The 22,754-nt window shown below is 40.3% G+C and overlaps 1 protein-coding gene across 1 annotated transcript in view; it reads right to left on the reverse strand.

The window, feature by feature from the left end:
- Nucleotides 1-5,195: 5,195 nt before the first annotated feature.
- me1 (malic enzyme 1, NADP(+)-dependent, cytosolic) overlaps nt 5,196-22,754 on the reverse strand; it is a 91,862-nt gene continuing 74,303 nt past the window's right edge. Inside the window, exons 6-14 of the mRNA XM_020621574.1 lie at nt 21,298-21,401; nt 13,797-13,906; nt 10,668-10,765; nt 8,201-8,314; nt 7,410-7,515; nt 7,025-7,167; nt 6,662-6,835; nt 5,880-5,978; nt 5,196-5,767 (exon numbers count right to left, since the gene is read on the reverse strand). Coding sequence (XP_020477230.1) covers nt 5,600-5,767; nt 5,880-5,978; nt 6,662-6,835; nt 7,025-7,167; nt 7,410-7,515; nt 8,201-8,314; nt 10,668-10,765; nt 13,797-13,906; nt 21,298-21,401 — 1,116 coding nt within the window. The 3' untranslated portion in view covers nt 5,196-5,599. The remainder of the gene's footprint in view (nt 5,768-5,879; nt 5,979-6,661; nt 6,836-7,024; nt 7,168-7,409; nt 7,516-8,200; nt 8,315-10,667; nt 10,766-13,796; nt 13,907-21,297; nt 21,402-22,754) is intronic.

A 22,754-nucleotide genomic window follows, 5' to 3' on the forward strand; every position in this document is an offset into this window, starting at 1 on the left:
ATTTTCAGCATGTGTTGATCCATCTGGAGATTACAGCAGAATACTAAGCACAAGCTGGACTAGCATGTGCCAACATTCAAAAGGCAGCACAGACATGCTCAGCACCTAAAGGCCACATACTGTGTTTTTTAACTAAAATAGGTTAAAACATTCTAAATTTCCCTACTCTTGACTTATGAGACTGAATTATAAGAATCCTTGTGTTAAAGATCAAAAACTTGGACTCATCTCAAACTTACCACTTGTCAAATTTTGTCTAAAATACAGGTTGAGCTATGTAAACCTACAGCTACAGTAAATACCCAGAAGTGCTACAAAGTGGCCTATTTTAGTAGAACTTATTTTTCAGTATAGAAAGCTGCAGGGGATGGTGTCTGTGGACCCTGTGTTGCAACTAAAACTAATTAAACATGACTTTGGGCCGTGATCACATGTCATGTAAGATTTCAGTGTGAGAATCCCCCACGCTGAGTGCAAGGTCTCATCTAATTATGAAAAAGTTGTCAAGGTGATGGCCCTCCTGCTTGGTATCTGTGCGTGGTACCCGCCTGAGAAACAACAGGCTGTCAGAAACCTGCGCCCACTGTTGCCTCTCAAGCTAAAACCTGTACAATGTGCAGGCCTCATGAACTGTCTGTGAAACAAAGGTGCCTCTCTAAATTACTCACAGAGTCAGTCACAAAACAGCAGAAGGGTATGAAGCTGCTGAGCAGTGGTAGTTTCTTGATAATAGTCCACATTTGGTCCACCTCCAGCCAGGCAGGGTACTAAATTTGCTGAGAACATAAATGTCGCTCTGTGCAACAACTTGTGTTGTCTCACACCACAAATAGTACCGAATGAGTTATTTTATATACGGTATATCCTGGTCTGCTGGAGACAAATATGTCACATAAATGGGAAAAAAGCAATTAAATAAAGCTATGCTCTTTACAGTGTCAGAGTTATACATCCCTCAAGGTTAATTGCCTTCTGGTTACTGACTGGTCTCAATGGAGAGGTCAGAGGTCAGTGTTCAGGGTTAAAGCTGACAATGTGCTGCCCCGGCACCATTCAGTAAGGTGACACAGTGTCCACGCCATGCTGCCCTAAGTGGCTATGCCATTTTTGAGTCACAATTAAGCCTGTAAATGTTACAAGAAAGCATCACATACCAAAAACAATCACTTGCAGACAGCTGGTTAAAAGCTCAAGGATTTAATGTGAGTTCATAAAGAAAACTACATTAGACATGGCAAAGAGTTCACATTCTTCACTGACTGACACTGATCTCTGAAAAGATATTGCAGTGATTGATTTGATTTATTCTTTCAAGCATGTAAAGACAGTTGATATGTCAACACACATAATTTTACACATATCCAACAAATGCTAATCCAATATCAATGTGCTTATACCTAGTACATGCTTGAATAGAGTAGGAAGAAGTCAGACTTATCCAGTCCTACCCCATGACATCATCTTACCATCATTGGTTTGCAAGCAGTAAATTACATAAAAAGAAAAGCAATTTACAGACACAGTGTCTGGCTAAAAGGCAGGTTGAAGGAAAAACCAAAACATTGAATTAGATCTTAAAAGAGTGCACATGGCACCAAGTAAATATAAAAGACTGATACTAAAATTAATATCTAATCTTACATTTAACACAACAGTGCCTCTCAGAAAATTAGATTTGGAAAAAACACTATGCTGGCAGTCAACCACCTCTGTTACCTTCCCAGTACAGCTGTACAGTACACTGAGCTGATCTCCCACACTACTCCTTTTAACAGATGCTCTGACTCTTGGTCTCTGACTGCACAGAAGGCAGGTACAGTATAACACCTTGTCTGTACCACTTTGAAACCTAAGCAGAGTAATAATATGACTTTCTCGGGTGAGCTGAAGCAGTCATACTGAAATAATCTAATTATTATTATATCTAATATTTCATTCAGTTAGCATCAAAATATTATGTTATCTACATATGTTTTGTCTAATTCATCCTTCACCATCCCAGGCTGTAATGCAGGCTATAATAACCATGCACAGACCTCATCATGCAAAGAATTTACTCCAAGGTAAAGGTAGCAGTGTACAGTATACAGTAAGCTAGCTTACATTTATATTAGCTTGTGTCATTAGTGACACAAGTTGCAAAAGACAAACAGGGAAAGGTAGTAGGTGTAGAAGAAAATGTTCTGGCAAGGAGAGACGCTAATAAACACTAATGTTCAAACAATAGATCACAGCACCCTCTGCTGGTCTTTTATATGTCTCTCAAATGTGTTTATATGTTTCTCTCAAACCTACAAATTTCAGCCTGTCCACTGTGAGAGTAAAAATGCATGTGTATAGTCAGAATAGTACATAAATCACTATATGTGCAACATTTACTTGAAGTGAGCGGGCAAATTAAAATAAGTAAATGATAAATTGTGCAAGCAGACTAACAGCAGTAACAGCAAGACGGATGTATTATGTCCTGAGAAGACATAGAGTAAATACTGTGTGCTACTGTTTGAGTCTGTCTGAACTATGCTGTGGCTCCACAAGAGTGCAAGCAGGACAAGCTGTGTTAGCGGTGGCCAGGCAGATGGGTGGGGGTTTTACGGGGTTAATGTCAGACATGCAACAGAGGCGACATCCCCTCTGGGGCTTTACTGATTTGCACTGATCACAAGGTCTTAGCAAGGTGCCATTTCATGTGAGACTGTAAACAAGGTCAAAGGGACGTTGAGTTACAGCTGCCAGTCACCCAGCCAGTCTGTGACCATGCATGGTGATGTGGAAGACTGGAAATGACAGAGACAAAGATGAGGTAGCGATCTACAGTGTATCTACTGAAAGTCAGCGTTAGCTAAGGCACACAGGGTACATGGAAAGATTGTGAAGTGGCACAATTTTGGAGGAGGAAATTACACTTGTTTAAAAAAAATAGTGTTGGAGAAAGGTACTCATTGTGCTGTTTGGTGGCATGAGGAAATATTGAAGAAAATATTTGCCCTGCTTGGTGAAGGTAAAGGTTACAAAGGAAACTCCAAGGTGCAGTTCGAAAGGAGGAAAATCCAACAAGATTTCAAAACACAGACAAGCTGACCTCCAGTTGGCCTATACCTGCTTTCTGACAGTGGTGGAAGAAGTACTTAAATTCTTTACTCAAGAAAAACTAGGAGTACCACAGTGTAAAAATACACCTGCATTCAAAATGCACTTAAGTAAAAGTACAAAAGTATTAGCATCAAAATATATTTAAAATACCAAAACTAAAAGTACTCATTCTGCAGATCAGCACATTTCACATTCATGTATATTATTCAATTCTAATTACTGATGCATCATTGTGTACACTATATCTAATATTACAGCTGATAAAGGTGTAGCTGGTTTTAACAACCTTATATGGTCATAATTTGAAGAGCTGATATGTAGCTTGTGAATTTCCCACCAGAGATCAATAAAGTCTTATAACTATACTCTATTTTGTTCTGTCAATTAAATTCTGAAAAGTAACTAGTAACTAAAGTTATCAAATAAATGCAGTGGAGTAAAAAGTATTGTATTTGCCTCTAAAATGTGGTGAAGTCAAAGTATGAAGTAGCAGAAAAAGAAAATACTCAAGTAAAATATCAGATACTTCAAAATTATACTTCAGTGCAGTAGTTGAGTAAATGCATTTAGTTACTTTTCACGTTTGCTTTCTGAATGACAGTGGGCTCCATGGAAGCCCACTTTGAGCAAAAGTGTTGGCAAGCCACAGCGTTTCTGGGCGAATGTCCTTTGGACAGATGAAATAATTTAAAGTTGTCTAAATGGATAAATGGTTGAAACAGCTCAAAGTAATGGGCAAAGTGTGGTACTAGTATGAATACAAACCTGACCAAACCAACGTAAACACCTTACAGTTAAACTGTATGAAAGAAATACTGTACTGTTAGTATGTAGTTATACTGTTAATTCAATTCAAACACACACATTTGTAACATGACAGGGGTGTTGATGTTCATCTGACAGGGCCCAGAGGGGTGTGTCTGATGGAAATCTGTACTTGGCGCACAGAGACACTGGTACATTGGTGGCTCATGCTTGTTTGCACCCTGGGTTCAGTTCAAACTTTCCCTGAAATCATTCCTGTTTCCCTTGGTGTATCCCATGAAGCAGAAATGTTACATGTTGTTACATGTTACAATGCATACACCACCAGAGGAAGGTTATTTATGTGCTGGAATACTGGTCGCTTCTCTATTGATTTCAGATTGGGAGCAGCAGTGGGAGAGCCGAGGCCTATAGTACTGACTGTCTGGTCTGTGATCAGTTAATGTAAAATCATCTTCAGTTTAATTCAGACACAAACTACAGTGTTGGACAATACACCAGTTTGACTCACCAGCTGTTTTTATTGTGCTTGCTTCCATACTGTATACCACAGATATGGAGCTGTAACTGTAATGTTTGTGGGTTAGTCCACAATTAATGCATTTTTTCCACAACTGCATGTAAAATATATTAATAATGTAGACTGATGTGTTATTATGTGTCAGATGTGCTTCGCTGTGCTTTTCTAACTGGTTTGAAGTGGACAGGGCTCAGGGGGGAAGGTGATCTCCTAGACTTCTGTGAACCAATCAGTATTTGGCAACAACTACTCAGCTGGTGCACTATTTGTTGCTGTGAGTCAAATAATACTGAACCGTCCCCAAAAGGTCCTCGTCAATTTGAGGGCTTACATAGGTCTTAAATCTCTCCTCTCAGTATCTGATGATAACATTCTACTTTAAAAATGTGTAGAGTTCATAAAAAGCTACAGTATGATATTCTATTGTAGTGATAAAGGTGGACCTCTAGAGGGTGTCAGAGCACCATGTGACCCATTTCACAAACACCAGCTATTGCATTTTCTAGCTGGTTACTCAGAGTTCAGCAAACAAGACATTAAAAATATTAATTTGAAGTGAGTGGTGTCAATAGGAGACTAAATGTATAGACTATACATTCTGTCTTGCACAGAAACGTCTGTGAGAGAAACCTTGGAGTGGGGATTTCTGAGACCAACTCAGTGGGTACTATTTAAAACAATTATATCATATGTTTCTTATAAGTCCTTTTTGTATCCAGGACCAATACTCAATGCATTGTTGTCAATTGTTAGCACAGATGTAAGAATCAGACAAGGAGGAATTAATCAAATCATTTTTTATTTGACAAAGTGTTGGTGGATTATAGCTGACACAGTTATAAAGTAACTTCGTAGTAAAGCAGTAAAGTTAAAAGTAACCTGTGAAAGAATTTCCCTGAATATATTGTTGTAAAATATAATGAGACAACAACCAAGTTGTCTACTGTTTTATGAAACATCTCTCTACTGATTATTTTTGTTTGCAGCAAAATGTACTGTCACCATTAATTTCACTGAAGTACACTACTAGTCCGAAGTCTGGACGCACTTTGCCATTGGACCGAAGGTGAAAGTGTGTCCGAATGTTCTACTGGTAGTGTATATAAATGAGAAACATCTACACAAAGTCTTTCATATCCCAACATCACATCTTGTGATGAAATTGCACATCATTAGTTAGCTTGCCCCTCCAGGGCTCATTGTGTTGCTCTGTCGAGTGCATCAAAGTTTGCACGACTGCACAGCCATACTATCTTCCGGCCAGCGGTACGAGTCCACAGCAAACTCCTCATAGTCAGTCGAATAAATGAGCGAGTGGATATAAGCCTGTTTGTCGGACAGCTTTGGGCGAAGTGTCGCCAGGTTATGCTCATAGGCATACTCCATGATCTGTAACACACAGGTTAAGGGAAATGAAAGGTTTTGGAGTTTCAGAAGCCCTTGTAACATTGGACATGATAAGGTCTATCTGCTGTGGGATGTGTGTATACTGAGCCCCCACCTTGATGGCCAGTTTGACAGAGACATCTCTGATGGAGCTGAGAGGAGGATACAGTCTTCCCTCTGCCAGGTCCTTCTCTGTCACCAGGTGAGCCAGAGCCTGTTAAACAGTAAGCACACACACCTGACATTACCCTGGTAAAAAACAAAAATAACTCTCTCATACTCATACAGTATGTGTTGCATGAAGCAGTGGGGTGTTTGACAACACTGTGTACTATTAGACTTTTGGGTGTTTAGTTATAACTAAAGTGACAGATGCTTTTATGTGATAAACTCTGGATATGCTTTGCTTTTTTCTTATTGTTTCCCACTTACCCAGTAGTCAGTGGTGGAATGCAATGTACAAATGCAAAGTGCATTTCCCCAGTTACTGTATTTAAGTCCACATTTGACATACTTGTACTGTATTTCCATTTTATGCTACTTTATACTTTTACTCCACTACAGTTTAAAAACAAATACTGTGCCTTTTAGTCTTCTACATTTGTTCAACAGTCACAGGTTCATATATATACTGTATTTGTTGAGCTAAAACATACCAGTTAACCCAGTTAATCCAGACCAGCTAATAAAATGACCTATACCTATATGAACTTTAACTTGAAAACCCCACTTATCCATATATACATCATGTGATATAAAATAGCATAAAACTCACAGGGCCTATGTTGATTGCATAAAGTATTTAGTTTAAAATTTTTAAGTGGGTTTTACTAATTTACTGAGTTACTGATAAAATTTTTAAAGGGTGTGTATCCTCTGTATATGTCAGTATGTTACCTCTGCTGCAGTAAGAAAGATTTCTTCAGTAATATGTGGGATGGCGCAGGCAGTGACACCCAGGCCCACACCGGGGAAGATGTAGGCATTGTTTCCCTGACCAGGGTAGAATGTCCTCCCATCAGGCAGGGTGACTGGGTCAAATGGACTGCCGCTGGCAAAGATGCCCCGCCCCTGCAGCACAGAGTAGCACGGTAAAGGTGTTGTCTGACAGGGAGGGCCTCCGTTGCCTTCAATGTAAGCACAGTGGCAGGCGCTTCCCCCATTTTAAGCTATAATCTACTGCTCCAGCTGTGTGGAGAGATTGTACTAGGTACTGTAGATAGTGGACTAAAACAAAACCTCAGTGTCCTGTGGGAGTACCTCTGTAAACCTGTAACACTGCTCAGCAGTGCATTCTGCTTTGCTGGTTGGGTTGCTGAGGGCAAAGATGATTGGGCGTTCATTGAAGGAAGCCATGTCCTTGATGATCTGCTCAGAGAAGGCTCGGGCAACAGCTGCCACACCTAAGAAAGACAGCCATCAAAGAGCAAAATATCCCATTTTATAAAACGTCTTTAGGAGCTTGTCTAATGTTTTAGACTTTTAACTTGAAAAACAGGCTGAGAGCATTCCCCTTAAATTCTTAATAAAGTCTGCAAATGTAACCTATCACTCCTTTTCAATCCATCAGTATTATCTAGAGTATGAAAATCTGTTAGTATGAAATCTATATGTCTTATAAAAACACTCATGCTTGTTGTTTTACCAATGATAACAGTGGGTTTCAGTTCACGAACTACATCCTCTAGATGCTTCATCTGTGGGTGCTCATGGGCAAACCTCTCCTTCTCACGAGTCAGGTGGTCGCGACCCTACGCAGGGGGAGAGCAGATGAAGAGGAGGCCATTAAAGACATGAAACCATATGTAAAGTCGCCAGACACTGTGAAAAAACATGTCTGAGTTTGACATGTGGCATCATTGTTAATGCTTCATGACAGTTTTAGTGTGAGTGGGTTAAAGTATTTATTGCAAGAGCTCCTCTTCAGTGCCGGCTGCAAACAAAGAGGGAGTAAGTAGGAGGGGGAAACCGATGAACATGAAGAGGAGATATAGGTTGGAAGGAGGGGGGGGACTACAGATGGATATTGTGGACAAAACAGATGCATAATCCTCCGGAGAGCATTTTGCAGTGATTCCAAGAAAAGACTTCTGTGATCTAAATTAACCAGCCAAAGGAAATGTTTTTACATGATTGTGGAGGTGGATCTCATGCCAAAGTGATTAGAAGAATCTGCCCTCTAAGACGCTTAACCTGTGATGTAACATAAAACTGTCCTGTTTAGTTCATTTCAGAATTTGTTTTTGTTAAATCTTTTCTTTTTCTATCCGACTTATCTTCTCTGCTTTCTGGGATTATTTTTTGACATGACACATCATAGCAAAAGCTGGGCTGTCACTGTCTCACTGGTCTATCCTGGTCAGCTACAGTGTTACATGAATATTATGTGTGTCTAAGCCCACATATGTACATGTTTGCAAATTTTTAGACAAACACCTTGACAATAAGACCCTTGGAATCGACCATCCAGATCTTTTTTAAGCACTCTTCCTCAGGGAGTCCCTCCTTCTCCATGGCCATGATGATCAGCTCAGCAATCCCCATCGCTGCCTGGGAGCAAGACAAAAACAAAGCAAGAAAGAGGAGGGAGGAAGGAGCTGCTTAGTGATAGTTTCATACTAGCTTCGGTAGCTTTAGTTTCACATGTCATGAGACACAAAATCTCATTAGTCTCATCAAAACAACATCTGATTTGAACATTTTTCTTGTATCTGAAAGTTTTACTAATCATGGTGAAGCAACAAGGCTTGGCACTTGGCTTGGCCAATAACTATATTAAAACTACAGTACAGTGCCTTGCGAAAGTATTCGGCCCCCTTGAACTTTGCGACCTTTTGCCACATTTCAGGCTTCAAACATAAAGATATAAAACTGTAATTTTTGTGAAGAATCAACAACAATTGGGACACAATCATGAAGTGGAACGAAATTTATTGGATATTTCAAACTTTTTTAACAAATAAAAAACTGAAAAATTGGGCGTGCAAAATTATTCAGCCCCCTTAAGTTAATACTTTGTAGCGCCACCTTTTGCTGCGATTACAGCTGTAAGTCACTTGGGGTATGTCTCTATCAGTTTTGCACATCAAGAGACTTAAATTTTGCCCATTCCTCCTTGCAAAACAGCTCGAGCTCAGTGAGGTTGGATGGAGAGCATTTGTGAACAGACCTGGCCGTCCCTCTAAACTTTCAGCTCATACAAGGAGAAGACTGATCAGAGATGCAGCCAAGAGGCCCATGATCACTCTGGATGAACTGCAGAGATCTACAGCTGAGGTGGGAGACTCTGTCCATAGGACAACAATCAGTCGTATACTGCACAAATCTGGCCTTTATGGAAGAGTGGCAAGAAGAAAGCCATTTCTTAAAGATATCCATAAAAAGTGTCGTTTAAAGTTTGCCACAAGCCACCTGGGAGACACACCAAACATGTGGAAGAAGGTGCTCTGGTCAGATGAAACCAAAATTGAACTTTTTGGCAACAATGCAAAACGTTATGTTTGGTGTAAAAGCAACACAGCTCATCACCCTGAACACACCATCCCCACTGTCAAACATGGTGGTGGCAGCATCATGGTTTGGGCCTGCTTTTCTTCAGCAGGGACAGGGAAGATGGTTAAACTTGATGGGAAGATGGATGGAGCCAAATACAGGACCATTCTGGAAGGAAACCTGATGGAGTCTGCCAAAGACCTGATCCTGGGACGGAGATTTGTCTTCCAACAAGCCAATGATCCAAAACATAAAGCAAAATCTACAATGGAATGGTTCACAAATAAACATATCCAGGTGTTAGAATGGCTATGTCAAAGTCCAGACCTGAATCCAATCGATAATCTGTGGAAAGAACTGAAAACTGCTGTTCACAAATGCTCTCCATCCAACCTCACTGAGCTCGAGCTGTTTTGCAAGGAGGCATGGGCAAAAATTTCAGTCTCTCGATGTGCAAAACTGATAGAGACATACCCCAAGCGATTTACAGCTGTAATCGCAGCAAAAGGTGGCGCTACAACGTATTAACTTAAGGGGGTTGAATAATTTTGCACGCCCAATTTTTCAGTTTTTTATTTGTTAAAAAAGTTTGAAATATCCAATAAATTTCGTTCCACTTCATGATTGTGTCCCACTTGTTGTTGATTCTTCACAAAAAATTACAGTTTTATATCTTTATGTTTGAAGCCTGAAATGTGGCAAAAGGTCGCAAAGTTCAAGGGGGCCGAATACTTTCGCAAGGCACTGTATGTGACTTTTTTTGTAGAAATCTTCTCCAAAACCGGTCTTAATGTGGAGATGTGCGGTCAACGCCTCCTGTGACCCAGACTCACTGAGCAGCACTGGCAGCAGTACAGAGATATTAGTTTCTGAAAGCTTCTGAGAGGGGCTGACCTCTCTAACTGATCAGAGATTTTCACTTATTTCTGCTTGACCAGTAAGTTTTGTTGCATTTTCATTTAATGTAATTTCATAACAACAAATATCTAAGGAGCTGGGCAGAATATGGTGGAGCGTAACAGATCATAGTGGAGCACAGTGGAGCACGGAGAGGGAGTGGTGGGCAGAGCGGAGTGGGGTGATTTGGAGCTTCATGCTAGTGCTACCTTAAGTTACATATTGTAGCTTTAAAGGTAATAAACTTATACATGCAAATCATTCCCTTGCACATAAATTAAACAGTCCAGAGCATTCTTAGGCTAAAACTGTTCAAAATGTTCCATCCAATTTAATGAACCCCTTGATTAAAATGGGACTATGTAACTTTTATAAGAAAAAAAAAAACACAACTGACTTAAGATATTGAGAAATTAATGGAAATGCAATTTCCCATTATCTTCTGATCACATCTTGTTGCCGCTGTTCAGCTTAGTGTCCAAAACCAGAATTGCTTAACGTATGCTGCACCTACCTCCCCTGCACCTTGGAACACTATGGTGTGGTGGCTCATTTTGCTGTTGGTGATGCGGAGGGCAACCAAGAGTCCAGCTACTGCCACTGCAGCGGTACCTGTGGAATATGATACAAAAACATTAATGACCACATATTCTGTTGTCTTTTGGTTGTGTTTTCCTTTTTTTGATTGCCAGTTTGTGGTCGCTGAGCCTGTACGTGGTTAGCACCTGTTTTTATCTATGACAGTAAAGAAATATTCTGCCAATTCATAATGTCTTCTTAGGGCCAGGTAACATTCTAATCTACACTGCCACATGTATTCTTTCCAGTGTTCCACATGGGTTCCTTACATTAATGCTTCTTTACAATGCTTTATGATTTACTTTACTCTTACTGGTGTTTTTAAAAACAGTGTTGTTGTGAGACTGCTCAGAGTGTCTCTCTTTGTTTCTCATCTAAATACATTTTACTAGCATGATAGTTTCTGCTGTTGCCTTATACCAAAAGCAAGATTATTTATTATTTTATATCACATTCTATCAATAAAATTAAATGAGCTAGAAGAACTGACCAACTTAACCTTTGTATTATTCTGCATTTCAGTGGCTAAGGTGTGGTCACTCAGTGTGTACTGTACATCATCATCAGCTAAAAACACATGTATGTTAACAACCCGACTCCAAAACCCAGTCCGCACTGTGTCGGTTTGTCCCATATCACGGCCTCTGTTTTATATTTGGATTGTACTGGGAGGATGGCAAACAATGAGTTGACTGTATAAAATCATGACTGACAGAAACTAAATAACTAAAAATCATACTTGGTTATCTGGGCTCTTTATGGCAATGTTCAATAATAAAATCCCATCCAATAAATGCATTCTCTTACTGTTAATTCAGGTGTGACTGAGCACATAGATGACAAACTCGGCGAGTGTTAAACTGGTTTATAAGTGTTTAATTAAATAGTTTACTCATAAGATTTTGCTGACTCCAAGTTGTTACCACATAATGACCTTTTGACAGTTTACACAGTTTATTAGATCTGATAGTCACCTGCTAGCTACAGTGCATCAGATCAGATCACTACTGTTAGCGCCTCAGGTTTTCAAAACCTTCCTTACCTCAGCTACCTACTCCACAGGTTAATAACAAAGTGGAGTAATAAGGAATCTTAAACTTAAAAATCTATCTTTTGAAGTTTTCTTGTCTGTCCAGAACTAAAACTGAGAACTATTCTGCTGCTGAGCCTACAAACATCGCCAATGAAAACACCACTTAAACAACATAAGAAGAGTATGTTAAAACTGCTGTTAGTGTTAGTCCCTGGATGAATACATTTGTACATTACTTAACAGCACCTGCTGACTTTCTACTAAACAATTCTAATCTGAAATGTAACCAGTATTGTTTCAGTCTGAATTAAACATCCATCCATTATCAATACTGGTTATTCCTGAACAGGATCATGGGGGGAGGGAGCCGATCCTAGCTGACACTGGGCGAGAGGAGGGGTCCACCCTGGACAGGTCACCAGTCTATCATAGGGCATGTAGACAAACAACCACACACACCCATCATGCCCCTGAGCTGACCACAGTGTGGCCTGGAGAGCTGAAGCCCCACCTGACAACCAGGTTACCATCTGTTCTATATTATGTTGGGGCAGTTCTTAGATACTGTTAAAGCCTTTGTTTTAGACTTTTTCTAGGTCTGTTTGTTTGTGGCATCAAACGGGTACAACATAAATTAAAGTTTGAGATCTGTAAGCCCATACTGAGGCTGTCAGCACCCAGGGCCAATTGTCTCTTAAATATCGCTTCAGTCTACGCATGAAGCTGAGGTGCTTTGGTCTTAGCAGGTTATTTGTTAAACAGGTGACTGTTCATTTACAGGGTCCCCCAGCATCATGCATTTCAGCACTAAGTGTTCACTGCCCAACTTTTCGACCGGTTCCATTAATACATCAAAACCTTCTAAGTTTGATGAGATTTCAAACTCATATTGTAAGCATCGTAAAACTCAGCCCATATTTTGTCAGACAAACTGTCTGCTATGGCCTTTAAATCTTATATGTCCAAATTCACTTTGGCTTTTTTTGCTGTATGAGCAACTAGAAGCAAAATAAGGTATGTCGTGTTTCCTGTGCTCATTGTCTGTGTGTGCTGTGGCATCTTGCACACGTGTTGCCACATCTGGAGCATTTTCCTGAGGAGCCATCTGTGATCCTACACTGTCCATCATGCTGACAGAAATGTATTGTGCAGAACCTATAAAATAACTATTAGAATGTTACTCTAAGTATTTGGAACAAACAGTATGTTGTTATTATATGTACAGTATTGTGTGTGTGTGTGTGTGTGTGTGTGTCCAGGTCATTCACTGTCGTTCAGGTTGTGGGATTGATTGTTTATGCTGTTGCCTTATTCCCAAAGCATTTTTTTTTTAATTTTTGGATATTAAATCCTATCAAATAAACTAAATAAGGTAGATAATCACAAGAGAACAAATAACCCACTTTACACAGTACAGTTCTTTATAACATGCTGTATACTATAACCCCAAATTATAAAAGAAGACATTTTAGTTTCATTTTACCACTAAAAGAGCTTGTTATGTTTCTGTGGTGGAGGATTTGTGGACACTCTGCAGCCTACTATGTGATGCTAGCTTTGTTAGCAGCACATTCCTCTGTTCATTCTGAACTAATGTTAACATTCATTCATGCTGACATTTCATGAGGGTGAAACACCTGTAAGTGCATACTTGAAGCACACAAACCTATTTTAGAAAATATTTAGTGATACATGTGAAAAGGTATTATATAACTGACCAACATGAGAGCTATCTGATTTATATCAGAATCCATTTACATATGTAACAATGCCATTGTTTACAAACAAACAACATTTGAGTTACATATTTCTCCAAATCAAATGTACATCAGCACGTTACATTTTTGTCTCTCTCTTTTTTTAGGGTTCCGTAAAAATATGGCTTTAGGTTTCATGAAATTATACAAGACTAATTTACACAAATATTAATATTTTCTTCTGGCACTGGCCCTGTGGTTTTATGAAAGAGCAATGACTCAATGGGATACATGGACAGAGGACGTTTATCTTTCTTTGTCTTTGATGAAATACCTTGTATGTCATCGTTGAATGTGCAGTACTTGTTGCGGTACTTGCTCAGCAGACGGAAAGCATTAACATTTGCAAAGTCCTCAAACTGTATCAGACAGTCCATTCCATACCTGTAAACACAAGAGCAGCATTTAATCAGACTGAGCCAACACTGAACTTGAGAAGACATTTAAAAAACTATCTATATCAGGTAACAATGCAAAGTCTTGTCTTAACATTGACAGACCATTTTTAAATAAACATTTGCACACATTCAGTCACACACAAATATATATACTGCTCAAAAAAATAAAGGGAACACAACATAGTTGAATGTCTTATTTTTGTGTTCCCTTTATTTTTTTGAGCAGTGTATATACACTATATATATATATAGAGAGAGAGAGAGAGAAAGAACAGCTTTCATAGGCTTTACTCCAGTCCACAGGAGGGTGCTCTGTCTCTACACAGCATGATGAGAGATGAGCGAGGTGACGGTGGCCTCTCAGTGCACTCAAGTTTAAACAATGGGCTGAATTTGGTTTTCTGAATGTGCACAGCTATAGGAAGATGTGTCACATTAATTAGAAAGCAATACTCTTTAAATAAAAGCATTGTCTAAAGTGAAATTTAAAGTTACACAACTTTGTACATCGTTTTGTTTAACAGAGGTTTGACAAACTGACACCTGGTTTCCCAACTTTATGGCAGCACCTCACAACAAGTTTCAGTGAAGGAGGTCAAGCCTCCACAAAAGAGCAGAATCACAAAAACACTAAATTTGAAGGACAAGAACCTAGAGCCCAGTCAGTCCCATAGTAAGCCTCTGATGCTGCTCAGACAACCTATCTGTGCTAATAAACTTATTAGAGCATGGATCGGGCTGTATATTTCTGTCCGAGCCCGACCCATGCCAGAGAGTGTGCCGTCCGGACCCAACACAAGCCCAATGTAGTTGAGTTTCTATGGTGTTTTTCCCCTTCTCATTAATCAAAACAGACATTTGAGTGCTCCAGCCATCTAGCCTAAGGTTTGACCTACATGCCTGAATCCGACCTGGACCGAACCTGACGGGTCCCATCAGGTATCCACACTCTAAAGCTACTACAAAAAACCTTATACAACAAAAAATAAACCATAAGCTCAGCATCATGAGTCTGTAAATTAGTTTTAGCAGTGACAAATGGGAATCCCACATTCCAGTGCCTTTCAGCAATGAAACTGTTCAGGATTTTACTGGATGTTTGCTGCACAGCTGCTGCTGACTCCAAGATGAACGGCAGGTTTGCAGCTGTCGGAAAAGGTGAAGTGTGCAGGATAACAAAAAGCACTGATGCTGATGGCAGATGCAAGAAAAATGCTGTTTATACAGTGGTAGAAGGATTGGTCTCCAAACAGCAGGAGGACACTGCAGCGGATGTCATATTGTGAATGGGTCTGTTTTTTAACTTGAAATTCCACAAATTCCAGTGTTAAGCTGTGATTGGACACTTGTTATTTGAGGAAGTTTTTTAATCAAATGGTCATTATCTTAAAAAATTCTTAGACAAGACGAAACTGTATTAAAACAAGATTGAAAAAACCTTTAAGATTCAATAATACTCAATAATAAAAACAACCAAGACTGATCTTTTTTGAAAAACAAATGACAAAAGCAGAAGATAATGGCTATAACTACACTGATGTGTCTTGGAACAATGTGACACACCCTGAATGTACAGATACAGTAGATTAGCAGGACTGTGGTTTCTTTGTTTCAGATAGACACAATGAGAGGAGAGGGCGAGGCAGGTTTGAAACCAGTATTACAAACACCAGAGCTCATGTTTCATTAAGTGAGGGCTGGTCCTGTCAGTTAACTGAACTACAGGGAGCAGTGCAAAGGATGTATGTTTTTAGATCCTTCCTCGTCACATTTGTTTGCATAATTAAAGTTTGTTTTTTTTTCCTCTTTTTCTTGATGGTCCATCTCTGTTTCCCCCCAGAATTCATAAAAGTGTTTCATACTTTGTAAAGACAAGGAACCTCATGTGTTGTTTTTGTACCATTCACTAAAGTGGTTTCCCACTTGTCACAATGGCTGCTAAACTGCTTAAAATTTCCGCAGGAGGAGGGTGCAGCTAAGCAGAAACACAACAAGAAAAAAGAAAGGCAGGATGAGAAGTGACCTGGGTTCAGATGTAATAAAATATAATGTCCTGATGAGAAAGTGCCACTGCAGAGTCAGTGTTTATCTTTCCCTCTGCCACAACTGCAAGACCCTGATACCTAATGCAGAGACTGACCACCCTGCTGACATACTGCCAACGAGGCATTAGCGTTGAGGAGAGAAATGTGTTTTCTATCAAGCAGAGAGCAGCACTAAAGTACTGAGAGCTTGTGCGAAGAGGAGGAATAATGAGGCCAAGAAGGGAGCTATAAACTTTTCATTGTGTTTGAGCTTTAGGAGACGGAGACAGGAGACAGGCAGGGAGAGACGTGGCCTTGCCCTGGTGCCAGTGCAGCACCCTCTGGTATGGTTTGGTGCAGCTCGCTGTTGGAGGGGTCACATGAGTTCACACAGAAACAAGCTGCTCCTGCAGAGTCCAGACAGTGAGATTTAGAAGTACAGCTCTCTGCAGAACAGGAAAATCATGCTGAATATGCTGCAACTATTCTCATCATACAATAAAGACAGAGGATTTTGTGGCCTGTCAAACACTAAATTCATACTTTTTAATCACAGTGACACAGATCTGAAAATGACTGAGCTGTGAACACATGCATATTTATAGGCATCCACTGACCATAAGCCACAGAACAAGCATCTGTGGCTGTGGGAGTGCAGCAAGAAAAGAACATCTTCCCAAAAAGCTCTCTGGTCCACGTCCTGAGCCAATAAAGAGAAGGGGGGGAATGTTTTTGACTGTGTGCATGCACACTGAATAGACCAGCTCTCTTCCCATTTGTATTTGTTATCCCTATTTTGATTGACAGTCTCTTGTCTTCCCGTTACAACCCAAAAAAAACCTGGACAATGGAGCAGGATTTGCTTTTGGATCTAAGCTGAAGTGTGTAGGGCAGTAAGCTAAGCAAGGCAGGGCACACCCAAAAGATGAAAAACAACAGACCGTATTCCTGACTGTGCTATGAGAAATCCTTTTATCACCCAGCAGTGGAGAAGAAAGGCAGCAAGATCAGGGCAGAGATTGTTCTCACAGAAAGTATTCTACAATAGCAATTCATGTTTGAGCTAGAAAAGAAGGGTGTATCTTTATAGCTATAAAAGTCTGATGTACATTTTTAAAAATAATGTTAAGATAGTAGGGAGCAGTAATGACGTTTTGGATTCATTCAGTGTTTATAAATTGATAGAGAAGAGCCTACAGGAGATGTGGTATGTGAGGTTAACACACATACAGTACTCTCACTATGCTGAGGTTCATTAGCTAATAAACAATATAAAAAGCTATTATTCACTCACAAATATGTACTTACAGTCTGTTACAATTACAATTGCTTTGTTGTTTGAGATGGAATTCACTTTGGCAATGAGAACATAATGGTCAAGGGCTCCAAGCCCAAAGGTCAGGACTTGTTGTGAACTCCAGTTTTCAGACTGCTCCCCACCTCTCATGACTGTTAGAGTATAAAAACAGAGACTGTGTAACCCTGCTGGCTAGATTTCCATCACTTGGTTCAGTGCTTTGTCAACAGCAGTGTCTGCTTGGAGAGCTCTGAGACAAAAGGGGCCTGGTGGGAAAGCATTCAGATACTCATTGGGATGAAGGAACGGGATTAAAGAAAACAAAACAAAAACTCTCTCACACCTGCTTAAGGATGTAAAACAGAGACAGCCAGAACTGATATGACTGCTCCGGTTTCCCAGTCTGTGCAGAAACACAAATAAAAACAGCAGAGGAAAAGAATAAAGTTTTGTTGTTCTATTGTCAACTAAAGTTGCATATTGCAGACTTGTGGTACTTGCAGGTCAAACGCCATGTAGATGCCATCCCTGGTTATTATTTATTAATACCTAGGGATGACAACACAAGTCAACAACCCCAGACCTGTCATCACATTTAGTTTTATTACTGACAAATCCTGATTTGTGACTTCACCTGTTGCCAACTGAGCCCCACCCACTTCAAAATAGTGAAAACATTATCCACACTGTTCTAACTCTGGGAGGAAATATTTGCTTCTGTACGGCTGCATCACTCATAAAGAAAAAACAAACAAACAAACTAGCTGAGACCTCTAAAAGCTCCAAAATAATGCGAGCAGTGTCTGTAAACCAATCATTCATTCATGCAGCATTCTGTAGATTATCATATGAAAGCAGGTGTTTTGACTGATTTGGAAACTGGAGACTTCCAGAAGCAGAACACGAACACACCATGCAGACAAGACAGCAGTCGCCCCATTCCTGTCCTGGGCCTGTTTGATCTGTCTGAGTGATGCTGCCAGAATGACACACAGCTCCTTTCTGCTTGAACCCTTTATTTCACTGTGATGTATGACTTGCCACAATAATATGGCCAGTAGAATGGAAGACAGACACTCAGACTCATTGTTTTCTAGGGCAATACGTGCAGGGTTTCTTGGTGCTTACTGCCAAACCAGCCCAAAGTATTGACAATAAATGATTGTGATGTTACTATTGTTTAACAGTATGAAAAAAGGGCCTGATACATGAGACAGCAAGCGCCTTCCCATGTGGTGAATCACTCAGACATTTGGTGTTTTGTCAGGGCCAATCTGTAGGACGAGGTAGTTAATGAGAGACCCAGCTCCTTCAGGAAACACAATCTGGCTTCATCTGAGACTTGATGCAACCTGAATCTCATGTGAATAGGAAGTAGACGGATGTCAGAGGACAAGCACAGGAGAAGGTACGAAGAGGTTCTATTAGCAGGAGCACAGGGAGGACTACTGCAAAGAAGGTCACAGACAAGGGTGCTCTGTCCAAACACAGCTGTCAAACGTGTGTGTCTATGTGCGTTTTTGCATGCACGCACACACACACACACGCACACACACACACACACACACACACACACACACACACACACACACACACACACACACACAGGCTGTCTGTTACCCACTGTCCCTATGGGGCTTTGTGGATCAGGCCTTAATAAAACCCCAGCCCTCTCTCACTCTCCAGAGAGTCAACATCTCTCAGCACACATTATTTCTCAAATCCCTGAGCCGTCATTAAAGGCAGACGCATTCTGCATTCTTTCTCCTCTCCTCTGTTGCGCCATCCATCCTTCCATCCATCCATCTTTCCTTCCATCCATCTGTTGGTCTGACTGACTGTTCCGTATTCTCTCAGTGCCAAGAGTTTAAAATAGCTGATGACATTCATGTAGTGGTTTCATGCTAACCAGATTTGTTTGAGGAACACCCTAGAGCCTGTTCTGTCCAACACTGTACAACCAATTGTGACATGAACAGTTCTGACATCATGACACAAAGTATTCTTGACTAAATTATATGTCTGCTAGTATACTTTAATTATTTTATTTTAAAGAATAAAACTGGTGATTAAAAAAAAAAACAAACTATTATAATATGTCAATGAGCCAAACCTTTGCGCTGGGTGACATTCTCCTTCACACACTTTAGTTTGTTTCCCAAAATGCACCGGCTGCCAAACTATTCATGAAAACACCAAATGTATATTAATCCACAGCTGAAAATAATTCCAACAAATGCACTATTTACTCCTATTTGTGTAACATTTACATTAAGATGACAGAGCCTGCAGAGGCTCAGGGCACAGTATCGTTACCTGTCTGTCGAACACAGCCAGGTCAAGAGGCGCGTGTGCTGTTCCGCAGGACACTCGGTTTACGTGTGGCGGTTGTTGTGGCAACAGGGAGGCCTGTGGGGGTGGGGCAGGGGCTTATGTGGTCTCACTAAATAATAACTCGAATTAAGTTACAGCATGATTTTAGCTGAAATATGATGCCAAGTAACTGGATTGTTAGCTAGTACTTGTGTGTAGTTTGTTAACACCATCATCATCATCTCAGCACCTTGATACAGAGAATTCTGCACACACCAGGACAAAATACAGCAGGGATTAAGTGTGATGAAATGTGACAAAATGGTGAGTGATAACCTCAGTCCAAAGTTTTAAATCCACAGTGGAGTCTTGGCTCATCCTTTTAAAGTGCTGAGGGTGTGTTCAGCAGCAGTGTGATGATGAGAGTGTTTTTTGTCTGCCTGAAGACAAGAGCTGTAGACAGCGTGTGCAGACTGTTCAACAGGGGCAGATTCTGTTCATGAGACGAAATCAAACATTCGGTTGCATCACTAACCAGTCCTCTTCATCTAGGAAGTATTTTTAAATGGTAGATTAAAAAAATCCCTCTAGACTTCTGCTTACTGATGGCGAGTCAATGTGGAGCATTTGAGTTCATGTTTAGCTTCTATCTAAACATGAATATTACTTAAAAGACTGCAGAGCTGTAATCATTCGTTCACTCTCTGAGCCCATAATTATTCATTTTCCACCAATCTGGCTCCTTCAGGGAAAAAGCATCACTGCTCCCTATAGTTGAGAAGCCACCCGGTTATTAGAGTCATGGCTTCCTGTTGCCAGCTGGAGGGGGCCCAGACCCGAGCTTCTCCCTCTGCATTCTGGTCTCTCTGGATTTGGATGAAGCTTAACCAGGCCTGTGTGTGTGTGTGTGGCAGTGATGGCTCCATGGCACATAGGGACGAAGACATACACAGACATGTCCGCATGCATGCAAAGGCACACAAAAATCTTATCAAGTACGGGACTGCAGTAAACACAAAGAGAACGAGCCCCAACTCTCAAAATGTCAGTTCAAAGCATATGAAAAGATAAGATCAGCAGACCATATGCAACCCATCAACGGCTTGCTGTGCCTCCAAGTCAAACAAGCAAATACTGTCACCTCACTGTGATGCACTGCTGCACAAGACAGCATGTAAATAATGCATCCCCTGTGCTTGGGAAAGATATGGCTAGCTATTTTTTCCTGTACTGGGAAGACAGAGAAAACAAAACAGAGAGGTCTCCCACTAGTTGCTTAATTATATTCACTAAGCTTTCAGGTTCTACACTTCTAGATATCATGTTTGCAACCCACAGAGAAGCTCTAATTCCTTCACTGAAGAGAGTGCAGTTTGCTGAGTGGTTTTGAACTGATAAGCAAGTCAGATCATTATGGACAGTTACAGAATATATCATTTTATACTGCCAATGAACCATGCCCATCCAGTAGAATCAATAGTTCCAGTGGTTACCAAGGCTCTCTGATCACTTTTCAGTAAGCTGATACTGCCATTAGACATAGCTTAGCAACCAAACTTAGGTCAAAGAAGGCAAAATTGAATCACCAGTGACTGAATCCCACACGATTTGGCTGCATCACATGCGCTGACCATGGTAAACCACTTAACATTATTCTTTTAAAAGTACCATGTGTTGTCTGTATTAAGATGACAAAGCAGACCATAAAAAAAGGAAGTGGGCAAATGGGGAAGTGAAGGATACCTGTCTGACACAGCCTTCATAAATTCATCAAGCAGGTCATCATACACCTGACCTCGCACTCTCTTATGCCTCAGTCCAATGTAGAAAGGGTCCTTCAGCAGCACCTGCAGAAACACATGGAACGACATGAGTAAATGTGATTCCCTGGGTTTGTAATAGACCTTTGAAAACACCTTGCAGAGCCAAAGAAGACTGATACAACTGCTTTCACAGGCTGAGTGGTACTCAAAATAACTTTTCTTTATGTGTAAAATTGGTACCTAACTACTATTTAGATTTTTATTATTAATTTATTTTAGTTCTTTTAAATGTTATTTCTCTCTTTGCTCCGTGATTCCCTGGCAGGTGACTACACAGAACCAGTGAAACCTGGGCCTGAAGTATGAGATGATTGAGTTTTACATATTATTTAAAACTACCCTGTGTGTTTGTGTGTGTGTGTGTGGTGTGTGTGTGTGTGTGTGTGTGCGTGCTCCTGCATCTTCATATAAAGTAGAAACCACCCCTCTGCATCAGGAGCAATAGAAGACCATTTTAAACCATTTTTTGGATGTGAAAATTAAAGAGAGAGGAGAGACAGTGCAGTATGTGGGCAGATTTTGTGTAATCCTGTAGCACTGTGGAACACTTCCTGTCACGCCATTTCACACAAGGGGAGAATAATGATCCAGGATGAGTGATTTACCAAGCAGCTAGTAATACTATACAATCATAAATTAGTCTAGGTTATGTCTATGTCTATAAAACATTCTAGTTATATTATGAACACTGACCAAGTCATAACTGCACTGGCAAGAAAGGAAGGAAGGTAGAATAGACTGAAATTCAAGGAGTTCCTACAGGAGATAAATGAGAATAAAGAATATAGACATGCAATATGTGCTTAAATTCATATTCTTAGAAATAGAAAAAGTAGTAGTAGAAGCAGAATGTCCTGCGCCAGCTCAGGAAGTTTGACCTGCCCCAGGAGCTGCTGATACAGTTCTACAGAGGAATCATCGAGTCTGTTCTCTGCACCTCCATCACTGTCTGGTTTGGCTCAGGAACCAAACAGGACAAGTACAGACTTCAGCAGACAGTCGGGACTGCAGAAGAGCCTGCCCTCCATGGAGGACCTGTACACCTCATGGGTCAAAAGGAGGGTGAACACTTAACCCATGACTGTATAATAGGACGACAACCCTCAGTACAATATCTGTAAATATACTTTTGTATATATCTATCTGGAAAACTACATCTAAACCGTGCATACAGTGAGGAACAGAAGTATTTGAACACCCTGCGATTTTGCAAGTTCTCCCACTTAGAAATCATGGAGGGGTCTGAAATTCACATTGTAGGTGCATTCCCACTCTGAGAGACAGAATTAAAAAAAAAAAATTCAGGAAATCACATTGTATGATTTTTAAAGAATTTATTTGTCTTGCACTGCTGAACATAAGTATTTGAACACCTGA

The sequence above is a fragment of the Monopterus albus genome, unplaced genomic scaffold, assembly GCF_001952655.1.
Source record: "Monopterus albus unplaced genomic scaffold, M_albus_1.0 scaffold262.1, whole genome shotgun sequence".
Classification (NCBI taxonomy): Eukaryota; Metazoa; Chordata; class Actinopteri; order Synbranchiformes; family Synbranchidae; genus Monopterus; species Monopterus albus.